The 12,707-nt window shown below is 47.1% G+C and overlaps 1 protein-coding gene across 1 annotated transcript in view; it reads right to left on the bottom strand.

Annotated features, from left to right (window-relative positions):
- The window catches only part of PYROXD2 (pyridine nucleotide-disulphide oxidoreductase domain 2), a 168,423-nt gene that overhangs the window by 22,027 nt on the left and 133,689 nt on the right, over positions 1-12,707 (bottom strand). The window contains exons 13-15 of the mRNA XM_077455708.1: positions 10,815-10,969; positions 3,364-3,470; positions 1,578-1,698 (exon numbers count right to left, since the gene is read on the bottom strand). Of these exons, the coding sequence (XP_077311834.1) occupies positions 1,578-1,698; positions 3,364-3,470; positions 10,815-10,969 (383 nt within the window). The remainder of the gene's footprint in view (positions 1-1,577; positions 1,699-3,363; positions 3,471-10,814; positions 10,970-12,707) is intronic.

The following is a 12,707-nucleotide window of genomic DNA, read 5'->3' as shown; positions in this document are numbered from 1 at the left end:
AGGAGCACGAGAGTGGTTTCCATCCTTTATGCCGGATGTTGCTAGTATCTATATGCTGTTTGTGTTTCATCTGAAATGTGAGTGTAATTTTATTGGGATTTTTTATTAAAGAATGATCGACTTATCATGAAGCCTGCGCAATGAAACCATTCTTTTCATTTTTTTTATGTGGCCATTGGGGAAATTAACTTTTCTGAGGACACATTAGAAGAAGTCTTAAGAAGTGCAAATAAAAATTTTTTTTTTTTGCTTATGGATGGTTCCCCCTATGTGGATTAATCATATTGTGATAAGGAGGAGTCTGGAAATCTGATCTTTTACAATTCGATCCTATGTGCATTTATTATGTGCACTGATGGTAAGAGTCAGTAATATCGGGTGTTGGTGGTGGTTCCTCCTGTCCCTTTCATGGATTGAAGAATAACGATTCTATTTTGACCGTTTTTCTGGAATTCATCCCTCAATATTAGGAACTTTTCATTTACTAATTGTTAAAGCGCTACACCATACTTTATATCTATTTACACAGCGTAAGATTTTTCACATTATCTAAAAAAAAATGGGCTAACTTTACTGTTTTGTTATTTTTTTAATTCATTATACCATTTAAAAAAAAAAAGGTGTTTGAAAAATTATTGCGCAAATACCGTGCGCAAATACCGTGCAAGATAAAAAGTAATGACCGCCATTTTATTCCCTAGGGTGTCTGCTAAAAAAAAAAAACAAAGACATGCAGGTAGGTTAATTGGCTTCTGTCCAAAATTGGCCCTAGTATATGAATGGGGACCTTGGATTGTGGGCTCCTTGAGGGTAGGGACCAATGTGAGTGTGCAATGTACAGGGATAGGGACAATTGTAGACACTCAGGTTGAACTGGATGGACTGGTGTCTTTATTCAACCTTACTAACTATGTAACTATGTAACTATATAATGTTTGGGGGTTCTGAGTAATTTTCTAGCAAAAAAAATTTATGATTTTTACATGTAGGAGAGAAGTGCCAGAATAGGCCCCGGTATTGAATTGGTTAAAAGAATGGAACATAATGAATTAGAATTTTTCTGAAGTTACGAATTTATTCGTAATAACGAATTTTCGATCATAACATAGTTACATAGTTACACAAGTCCATCCAGTTCAACCTTAAAACATTGACCCAAAAAAAATGAATGAAAAAGGAATGAAACGAAAACAAAAACTAACATTTATTTTTGGCAATGTCTACAGCTGAACAGCTATCCTGGTTGTGGTTCAAATAATATAAAGGAAATTATTTTATATATATATATATATATATACCTTATATATATATATATATATATATATATATATATATATATATATATACCGTATTTATCGGCGTATAATAAACACATGCATTTTAAGAGGGAAGTTTCAGGAAAAAAATAAAACTTTTGTATTGGTGTATAACACACGCATGCCATTTGCTATTTGAGTGTTATACGCCAATACAGTGTGTGTGTAAATAAATATAAATAAATTATAAATAAAAAAAGAAAAAAATTTGAAATAAAAAAAAAAATTTCTAAAAAATATAAAAAGGAAATTATATCTCACCTGGATGAGCTCCACTGCCGCACAGGTACAACCCTTGTATAGGAGATCTGTAATCGGAGAACCCCGGCCCCGGGCGTGCAAAATATAACTGATCCAGGGACATACTTCCATGGAAAATATTCTGTGCAGAAAACAAAGGAGAGAGAAGGGATCAGAGGGGATTAGCAGCAGTACAAGCAACTTCCTGTAGGAGCGTGATGTCATTTCCTGTGTGCTGGCCACTGCTTCCGGGAACCAGATATGCGACACGGGCACATACCTCCGCATACACAGCCGGCGCAAATCTACATGCATTTGCCACATCTAGCTGCAGGAACCCAATTTTTATGGAAATGAATAGTAAAGCAGATGGAGATTTCCAGGACTGGACGAACCAAGGTTTCTAGTGAAAGGCAACTGGGCCGGCTTATCTTCTAGTTATTGGCCTTAAAATGGGTAGGGGGGGGGGGGGCCAGGTCCCACCCTGAAGGACATATATCAATGTCACCAATTTGGACAACCCCAAAAACAAAACAAGGAGAAGTGCCTTTAAAAATGCAAAATTGCTCAAGAGCCAGTTACTTGAGGGGGTGGGCAGGGCCGTCTTTAATATTGATTTGACCCTGGGCAAAACTTTTCTTGGGGCCCCAGCTAGCAGCTAGACTCAAAATCTGTTTACTAAATCAGAGGCAGCTATTGCGATTGGTTGCCAGAGGTTACAGTGTATCATTACCACTCACTGACTGGTTGCTAGAGGTTGCAGTACACATTGCAGCTCACTGATTAGTTGCTAGAGGTTACAGCACAGGATTTCTGCTTGTTGATTGGTTGCTAGAGGTTACTGTGGATATGACCTCAGGGGGCATGATATCCCCTATTTACATATGAATGCCGCCACTATTTACATATGAATGCCGGTAATTTACATATAAATGCAGGGTCTGCACGTGAGTCCTCTGTACGCAACAATAGGGCAGAGCTGGGCAGCCTTAGTAGCAGCACTTCACACTGAGATATTGGGACAAAGCACAGGACTAAAACCTCAAGGGACAAGGGAATTTAAACCAGGATAGTTGGCAAGTATGAGGCAGCCACTTTGGGCCCCACAACAATGACAGGGCCCAGGGCAGCTGCGCCTTAAAAATGGACCTGGGGGTGGGGGGCTCACTCTGCCTGTAAAGTGGTGCATCTGTAGCCTGTATCCAAATTGCTGCTTCAAAGATGTACAACTGGATATTATATTTTGTTTTTTTGTGCATTAAAAATCAAAAAGTGTATTTTTTTCCAAAAAAAATTGCATTTCAAAAACCCCCTGTGCAAATACCGTGTGACATAAAAAAAATGCAACACCCACCAATTTATTGTCTAAGGCCTCTGCTTAAAAAATTAAATAAAAAATGAGATTATATATATATATATATATATATATATATATATATATATATATATATAATGTTTGGAGGTTCTAAGATATTTTGTAGCAAAAAAAAACTGATAATTACAAGTAAACAAAAAATGTCAGAAAAGGTCTGGGGATCAAGCGATTAAACTCAGGTTTTGCCGCAATTCTGTTGCATGACAATCATGGCAGAATCGCTCTGCGTTTGGGGTGCCATTGAGAATAATGGCACCCCAAACGCGCATTCCAGCGTTTTGCCGCAATTTGGAATCGCAGGCGGAATTGCAGCAACTCTGCCGGCCATTCCAAATCGCCAAGTGTGAGCGCATCTTTAGTGATGACATACAGTCAGTATTCCGTTTTTATAAGACATTAGAAGTACAAGCGCTGGTTATAGGATGTACATACTCCTCCAGGGAGGCCGAATATCCTCTCCAGGTCGGGCGGTGTCAGGACATCTCTGCCGATCACGGTCGACTTGAACCCCGGAGCGTATTTCTCTATCCAGCCGAACACTGAAAAGAATGGAAGGAAATCATATGGATGCAGGTTGTCGGTTTAGAGGGTTTCAGGAAAATTGGTGTACGGCTCTACAACATCGCCTGCCGTTATTAGCCGGAGCCCAGCGGTCCAGAGCGCCCACCTTCTACAATAACGTGCTATTCATCCGATATAAGATTACAATTATACATCAAACAGAGTGAGGGAGGAGCCGGAATCCTCAGGATTTCTTCTTCTAATAAAACTTCACTTCGAGAAAATCTGTCGACATTTGGAATCATTCAAATTTGGGTTAATTATCGGTGTGCCGGAACCTCATTTTTAACTAGACACCATTTCTGTTCTATGACCGTGTTTGGCTAAGGGGCGAGTCTATGGATGGAAGTTTTCATTGGCACTTAAATTCACAATCACATCAGCCATCACTTGAAAGTGAACCTTCCCTATGAATGGAGACCAGCGGAGGGATGGGCAAAGGAGGGGGGCACTGAATGAAGACCAGTGGGGGGATTGGCAGAGAGGGGTGGTGGACATTGAATGGAGGCCAGTGGAGGGATTGGCAGAGGGAACACTGAATGGAGACCAGTGGAAGGATTGGCAGAGAAGAATGAAGGGCATTGAATGGAGGTATGTGGAGAGATTGGTAGAGAGGGGTGGAGGACAATGAATGGAGACCAGTGGAGGGATTGGCAGACACTGAGTGGAGGACAGTAGAGGCATTGGCCGAGAGGAGTGGAGGACAATGAATGGAGGCCAGCGGAGAGATAAGCAGAGAAGGGTAGAGGACAATGAATGGGGGCCATTGGTGGGATTGGCAGACAGGGATGTAGGACACTGAATGGGGATCAGTGTAGGGATTGGCAGAGAGGGGTGGAGGACAGTGAATAGAAGACGGTGGAAGCATTAGCAGAGAGGGGTGGAGGACACTGAATGGAGGCCATTGGAGGGACTGGTAGAGAGGGCTGGAGGACAATTGATGGAGACGAGGTGGAGGGATTGGCAGAGAGGGATGTAGGACACTGAATGGAGACCAGTGGAAGGAATGGCAGAGAGGGATGTAGGACACTGAATGGAGACCAGTGGAAGGAATGGCAGAGAGGGGTGGAGGACAGTGAATGAAGCCAGTGGAGGGATTAGCAGACACTGAGTGGAGACCAGTGTAGGGATTGGCAGAGTGGGGTGGAGGACACTGAATAGAAGTCACTGGAAGTATTGGCAAAGAGGGGTGAAGGACACCGAATGGAAACCAGGGAAGGGATTGGCAGAGAGGGTGGAGAACACTGAATGGAGGCCATTGGAGGGACTGGCAGAGAGGGCTGGAGGACAATGAATGCAGACAAGGTGGAGGGATTGGCAGAGAGGGATGTAGGACACTGAATGGAGGTCAGTGGAGGGATTGGCAGAGGGAACACTGAATGGAGACTAGTGGGAGGATTGGCAGAGAAGAATGAAGGGCACTGAATGGAGGTATGTGGAGGGATTGGTAGAGAGGGGTGGAGGACACTGAATGGAGACGAGTGGAGGGAATGGATGAGAGGGGTGGAGGGCGCTGAATGGAGGTACGTGGAGGGAATGGCAGAGAGAGGTGGAGGACACTGAATGGAGGCCAGTGGAGGGATTGGCAGAGAGGTGTGGAGAACAATTTTGTCATGAACTGAACTCAAAGATCTATGACTTTTTCTATGTACACAAAAGGCCTATTTCTCTCAAACATTGTTCACAAATCTGTAAAACTGCACATTTTATTGTGACCAGCCTACGGCACACCTGTGCAATAATCATGCTGTCTAATCAGCATCTTGATACGCCACACCTGTCAGGTGGATGGATTATCTCGGCAAAGGAGAAGTGCTCACCAACACAGATTTAGACAGAATTGTGAACAATATTTGAGAGAATTCGGCCTTTTGTGTACATAGAAAAAGTCATAGATCTTTAAGTTCAGCTCATGATAAATAGGGGCAAACACAAAAGTGCTGCGTTTATAATTTTCCTCAGTGTATATATACATATATATACGTAACACATGTTAACAGGGATGGTTGAGCCAAATTCAGTTTTTTTATTTCTAGTTCCTGTGATATATTCCTTTACCGATGCCTCCCACCCCTTCTGTCTCTCTGTTTGAGACCCTTTAGGCATTTTGCCTGCATACAGACACACACATATTGTGTAGATAGTAATGTAGATGAGATAGAATCTTGAGGATCTATATGTCTTTTAGTGTGTTAGCTTTGTCTTAAACCATTTCTGGGAGCTATTTGACTTGTGCTTTGGGTCACTGTCCTGCTGTAGGACCTATGGCCTCTGGCAGACCCAACCTTTTGAAAAGGTGCCAATGATTTTGTCCAGTCCGTTTTAGGAGTTTTGCATGGAATGTGTCAGATTTTTTTATTTTTTTTTTCCTTCCACTTTTTTGTGTCACACCAATACAAACAAAAGAAATAAACATGAGAATGCCTAAACACTTGTAATTGCAACAATTTTCTGTGCGAAGTGATGCATTATCTGACAGAAATGCAGGGGTGCCAAGATTTTTGGCCACGGCTGTAATCTTCTGGGAAGGCCGTCCACAAGGTTTAGGAGATGTGTCTATGGGAATGTCTGACCATTCTTCCAGAAGAGCATTTGTGAGGTCAGGCACTGATGTTGGATGAGAAGACCTGGTTCGCAGTCTCCACTCTAATTCATCCCAAATGTGTTCTATAGGGTTGGGGGTCAGGTCTCCGTGCAGGCCAGTCAAGTTCCTCCACCCCAAACTCCCTCATCCCTGTCTTTATGGACCTTGCTTTGTGGAAAGGGCGGGCCCACTCAATATTGAACCCTACAGACTAAGACTGGGATGCCATTAAAGTTCATGTGCGTGTAAAGGCAGGTGTCCCAATACTTTTGGTAATATAGTGTACTTGCAAATAAATGAACGTACGTCAAGTGATGCTGTGCTTTTCCCATGCAGAGTGAGGTAACAGATTCATTTTAATTAGGGTTGTACCAATAACAATACTGGCACTGGTACCGATATCGAGTCTTTGTACCAGTACTTGTACTTGCACCAATTCTCCCAATGCCTAATGCGATATCTGGCAATGAAGCGGCGGCATCGCTCGCAAACCGCAAGTCAGTGGGGCGGAGAGTGTGGAGCGGAGAGCGAGTCCTCAACAGGCTGGCAGCAGCGGAAGGTAAGTTGGCCGGGGCAGGGGTGCAGGGCGCAGCCACATGTTCCATGAGAATCGGTAACCGGGGCAGTCACATTCCGTAAGGGAAGTGATGTTCTGTGTCTCCGTCATCCTGGCGCCCATCTTGGTACACCCTGCACTCATCCGCAGTAAGCCAGCAGCAGACATGTCTGCTGCTGCTTACTACAACCGAGTGCAAGGTATACCAAGAGGGGAATTGCAGCATATAGCATTATGCCAGGCCAGCAATTGCCAAAGAGTGCCCATAAGTGTCACCTATCAGTGCCCATAAGTGCTGCCCATCAGTGCCACCTAACAGCGCCAGTCATCAGTCAGTGTCACCTATCAATGCTGCATAATCAGTGCCTCCTATTAGTGGTCATCAGTGCTGCATATTAGTGCCTCCGCTTCAGTGGCCTGGAGTGCCGCTTCATCAGTGCCACCTATCACTGCACCATATCAACGCCACACTGCCACCCATCAGTTCAGTACTGCATATTAGTGCCTCCTCATCAGTGCCACCCCATCAGTGCCTTTCAGTGCCACCTCATCAGTGAAACCTAATCCTATCAGTGCCCATAATTTCCCCAAGCAATTGCCAAACAGTGCCCATAACTGTCACCTATCAGTGCCCATTAGTGCTGCCCAACAGTGCCACCTAACAGCGCCAGCCATCAGTCAGTGTCACCTATCAATGCTGCATAAACAGTGCCATACTGCCACCCATCAGTTCAGTGCTGCATATTAGTGTCTCCTCATCAGTGCCACCTCATCAGTGCCCTTCAGTGCCACCTCATCAGTGCCACCTAATCCTATCAGTGCCCATCAGTGCCCCAAGCAATTGCCAAACAGTGCCCATAAGTGTCACCTATCAGTGCCCATAAGTGCTGCCCATCAGTGCCACCTTACAGCGCAAGCCATCAGTCAGTGTCACCTATCAGTGCTGCATAATCAGTGCCAAATATCAGTGGTCATCAGTGCTGCATATTAGTGCCTCCGCTTCAGTGGCCTTCAGTGCCTCTTCATCAGTGCCACCTATCACTGCACCATATCACTGCCACCCATCAGTTCAGTGCTGCATATTAGTGCCTCCTCAGTGCCACCCCATCAGTGCCCTTCAGTGCCACCTCATCAGTGAAACCTAATCCTATAAGGGCCCCAAGCAATTGCCAAACAGTGCCCATAAGTATCACCTATCAGTGCCCATAAGTTCTGCCCATCAGTGCCACCTAACAGCACCAGCCATCAGTCAGTGTCACCTATCAATGCTGCATAATCAGTGCCACATATCAGTGGTCATCATTGCTGCATATTAGTGCCTCCGCTTCAGTGGCCTGGAGTGTCGCTTCATCAGTGCCACCTATCACTGCACCATATCGGTGCCACACTGCCACCCATCAGTTCAGTGCTGCATATTAGTGTCTCCTCATCAATGCCACCTCATCAGTGCCCTTCAGTGCCACCTAATCCTATCAGTGCCCATAGGTGCCCCAAGACCCCCCCATCAGTGCCCTTCAGTGCCCCAAGAAGATATCATTAGTCTGTATTGTGCTTTGAAAACTGTGACATGACATTAAAAAGTATCGATAATCTGTAGTTGAAAAAAAGTATTGGTACTTGTACTCGGACTTAAAAAAGTGGTATCTGGACAACCCTAATTGTAGTGTCTCCTCCCTCCCTAGCAATACACAGTAACCTTTCCCTTTCTCCAGCTTTATCCTTTCTGGCACCAGAAACAAGAAAATAAAGCTTTGATTCCCTGTAGTTGGACCTTATAGAAGGCCGAAGACTCTTCTCCATCCTATGTGACAGAGCTGGGCCAAGCACCACCACACGTTCCACCATACCCAGACGTATGAGGCATTATTCTTGCAGAGGCTGAAAGGAGTGGGGTGGGGGGGGGGGGGGGGTGGTGTTACAACATGGAGGTGATCCATTTAATATATATAGTCAATTTAATTATTTAGACGAATAAACTTTTATCTGAATTTATGTACAAAAGGCGCTTTGCTATCAGTGCAGGAAGAGGGTCCTTATGGTGAGATAGGGTTAGCAGTGGAATGTCCTACCATGAAATGGCATTCCTATTCATAACTACTAAACTATGGTATGGTCAGGGTCTTTCTTCTCAGAGAAAAGGTACAGGAACTCAACCATGCCCGCCACACTCACATACCTGCCAAATGGCATCAAATAGTAGCTCTTCCCTCTGCATACAACCCCCTCCCTCCACTGCCCTCATCTTCTCCCCCCTCCTTAAAAGCTGCACCATCTGTCATATATCTTACCTTTGTTGCGATATTAAGCTGAAGCACCTATCCGGCTGTAGTACCTCCCAGCATACTATACTATACTACAGTCACTTGCATGGGAGATCATGCAGTAGGAGCCATGGGCGTCTGCAGGTAGGGGCAAGGGGGGTCAAGTGCCCCCCCCCCCCTGGAATCAGGGGTCAGATCTTAAATTCTGCACGGTTGTGTCATTATTGGTGGAGTGACACCATCAAGGTGCTGTCAGCCCCCCCCCCCCCCATCAGTGTAGTGTGACTTCAGGGCTCTTTTCCCTGCTCAGTCCAGCAGAGAACTCGGCGGCGCTGTGACAGGAGAAAGGCGAGCTGCGGGCTATCAGAGGTTTCCCCTGCTCACCCCCCCCCCTTCTCTTGTCAGGGAGAAGAGACAGCGGCTCTCACCAGGTTCCCAATCCAGCTTCCTGCCCGCTCCGTTCCTTTCCTAATGGCCTTAACTGAGGGCCAATAAAAGGAGACTAGGAGAGGAGAGCATCATGGGACATGTAGTCCCAAAGATTGGCGGCCCCATTTTCCACAGGAAGGAGGCTACAGCTCGGTCAAGAGAGAGATTGAGAGACTGCAGCCTGGAAAAAAGCTGAGGGAGAGAGCACTACAGGACAAAGAATGAGGAGTGTGCTGGGCGGAAGCCAGAGAGAGAGCCACGCTGCCCAGCGCCACCAGAGAGAGCTACATTGCCCAGCGCCACCAGAGAGAGAAAGACTGAGCCACTACCAGGGTACAGAAATGCTACACTACTGACCAGAGTGGCCCCCCGGCAAACCCAGAGTGAGCGATCGTCCAGCCGGAGGGATCACTGCTGTAGTTTTGCTGGGTCTGGTAAGAGGGTCTGTTGGCCATTATCCATTACTTACCCTAGGGACTGTACTACATCTGCAGTCTCTGACCATGATAATGTGATAATGACATTGTCGAAAAGGGAAGGTGCATGGGTGACCCTAAAATGATTGCCCCCCTCCCCTCCGAAAAAAGTTCTGCGGACGCCCATGGTAGGAGCATCAACAACTGGTCACCAGGGAAAAAATTGAGACCACAGAGGGTGCAGCCTACCACTCACCCTCTCCTGCTCATGACTGCACCGAACCCTGGGCACCTGTTCTGTATTTCCCTTGTCCCTGTCCGGCACTCAGTGGGATCTGCGCAGGTGATCTGACCTGTGGGAGCTGCTGGGAGATAAGCCATCACTTCAATTCAGAAGCTGGACTTCAATGTTACCAAGTGATAGTGGTGAGCAGGGAGCAGAAGACCTGAGCCAGAGGTGGTGGAACTGAGTTCCCCCCTAGTTCCAAAAGCCCTGGGTATGGTAATGGGTTGTTTGACTGCTTTGGGGGGGGGGGGGGGGAAGCTCTGATGGTTTTCCCGACGGAATTCCGATGGAATTCGGCTCAAGCTGTCTTGCCTACACACGGTCACATCAAATTCCGATTGTTTATAACGCAGTGACGTACAACACGTACGACGGGACAAGAAAAAGGAAGTTCAATAGCCAGTAGCCAATAGCTTCCGTCTCGTAGTTGAATCTGAGCAATGCGTGATTTTTGGCGTGTCGGAATTGCATTACACGCGATCGGAATTACCGATAGAAAGTTTTTCCGTCGGGAAAATTGAGAACATGCTATCAATTTTTGTCTGGCAGGAATAGCTAAATTCCGATGGAGCGTACACACGGTCGCATATTCCGATGAAAAGCTCTCAACGGTCTTTTTCTGGCCGGAATTCCGATTGTGTGTGCGTGGCATAAGTCTGGGTCATCTTGGAATTAGAATGGCCAATTCAAATTTACAACAATAAAAAAAAAAAACTTACAAGATGAGTAATATTCAACGGAAATTAATTTGAAAATACAACACAACACACAACATAGAGTCATCACTTACCGTTATCTGCATATTTATTCCTTTCTTCTTCATCCCACTGCCGGCCTCCAGTCAGGGTGTATGGAGTATATTGGGAGAAGATGGAAATCACGTGGCATCCTGGAGGAGCCAGGGTCGGGTCTAGTGTTGAGGGGATACACAGCTCAATCATAGGCCTGCGAGAAGTACAAGACTTGAGTAAATTCCATGGCTGGCATGCACACAGCCAGGGCTGGACTGGGACAAAAATTTGGCCCTGGACTTCATCCAGACCGGCCTACTTTAATTTTGCAAACACGCACAAAAACAGTATATAAACTATACGCAATTGCGCAAAAAAAATAAGTAAAAACATTGTAAGTATAAGTAACTAAGTATAAACGGCTTTTTTGTTTCAGGGTCCCCAGAGAGCCCCAGCCTTGCATAAGGGTCCCCAGAGAGCCTCCCCCTTATATCAAGGTCCCCAGAGAGCCCCCCACTTACATCAGGGTCCCCAGAGAGCCCCCCACTTACATCAGGGTCCCCAGAGAGCCCCCCACTTACATCAGGGTCCCCAGAGAGCCTCTTCTTACATCAGGGTCCCCAGAGAGCCTCTTCTTACATCAGGGTTCCCAGAGAGCCCCCCTTACATCAGGGTCCCCAGAGAGCCCCCCCACTTACACCAGGGTCCCCAGAGAGCCCCCCACTTACACCAGGGTCCCCAGAGAGCCCCCCACTTACACCAGGGTCCCCAGAGAGCCCCCCACTTACATCAGGGTCCCCAGAGAGCCCCCCACTTACATCAGGGTCCCCAGAGAGCCCCCCACTTACATCAGAGTCCCCAGATAGCCCCCCTTACATCAGGGTCCCCAGAGAGCCTCCCCCTTACATCAGGGTCCCCAGAGAGCCTTTTCTTACATCAGGTTCACCAGAGAGCCCCCCTTCTTACATCAGGGTCCCCAGAGAGCCCCTTCTTACATCAGGGTCCCCAGAGAGCCCCCCTTACATCAGGGTCCCCAGAGAGCCCCCCTTACATCAGGGTCCCCAGAGAGCCCCCCACTTACATCAGGGTCCCCTTAGAGCCCCCCACTTACATCAGGGTCCCCTTAGAGCCTCCCCCTTACATCAGGGTCCCCAGAGAGCCCCCCACTTACATCAGGGTCCCCAGAGAGCCTCTTCTTACATCAAGGTCCCCAGAGAGCCCCCCTTACATCAGGGTCCCCAGAGAGCCCCCCACTTACATCAGGGTCCCCAGAGAGCCCCCACTTACATCAGGGTCCCCAGAGAGCCCCCACTTACATCAGGGTCCCCAGAGAGCCTCCCCCTTACATCAGGGTCCCCAGAGAGCCCCCCACTTACATCAGGGTCCCCAGAGAGCCTCTTCTTACATCAGGTTCACCAGAGAGCCCCCCCTTCTTACATAAGGGTCACCAGAGAGAGGGCGGGCAGCGAGAGATGATGTAATCTCTCTGCTGCAGCTGCACACTGAGAGTGGAACAGCTGTGATGCAGGGCGGGCGGTGAGAGATGATGTCCTGGCTCTCCTGTGCTGCCCGCCTCATGGCTACAGAGAGGCCACAGCCCGGTAGTGGGCTGTAGCCCTGTGGTTGAGGACCCCTGGGAATCGGGGGGGCTATGGGCCCCAGATTCGGGGCTATAGCCCCAAAAGCCACCCCCTAGCAACGTCACTGGCTGTTCACTGAAACTGGCCCACTGAGCCACCGGCCCACCGGGAAACTCCCGGTAGTCCCAATGGCCAGTACATGCCTGCACACAGCCCTTATCTACTGTGTACTAGATCTACAAACCCTTTCTAGAACTCCAGTTCTGATTGCACATTGTTATCATTTGGTCATAATCAGAAGATATGTGAGATGTCTCCATATTCCTGGTCACGTCTCCAGCAGGTTTGTAGGTCTCTTTACCACTTTAAATC

Source organism: Lithobates pipiens, unplaced genomic scaffold (genome assembly GCF_037356315.1).
Source record: "Lithobates pipiens isolate NorthernLeopardFrog02 unplaced genomic scaffold, aLitPip1_a1.2 Scaffold_25, whole genome shotgun sequence".
NCBI lineage: Eukaryota > Metazoa > Chordata > Amphibia > Anura > Ranidae > Lithobates > Lithobates pipiens.
This window is presented reverse-complemented; position numbering and strand designations above follow the sequence as displayed.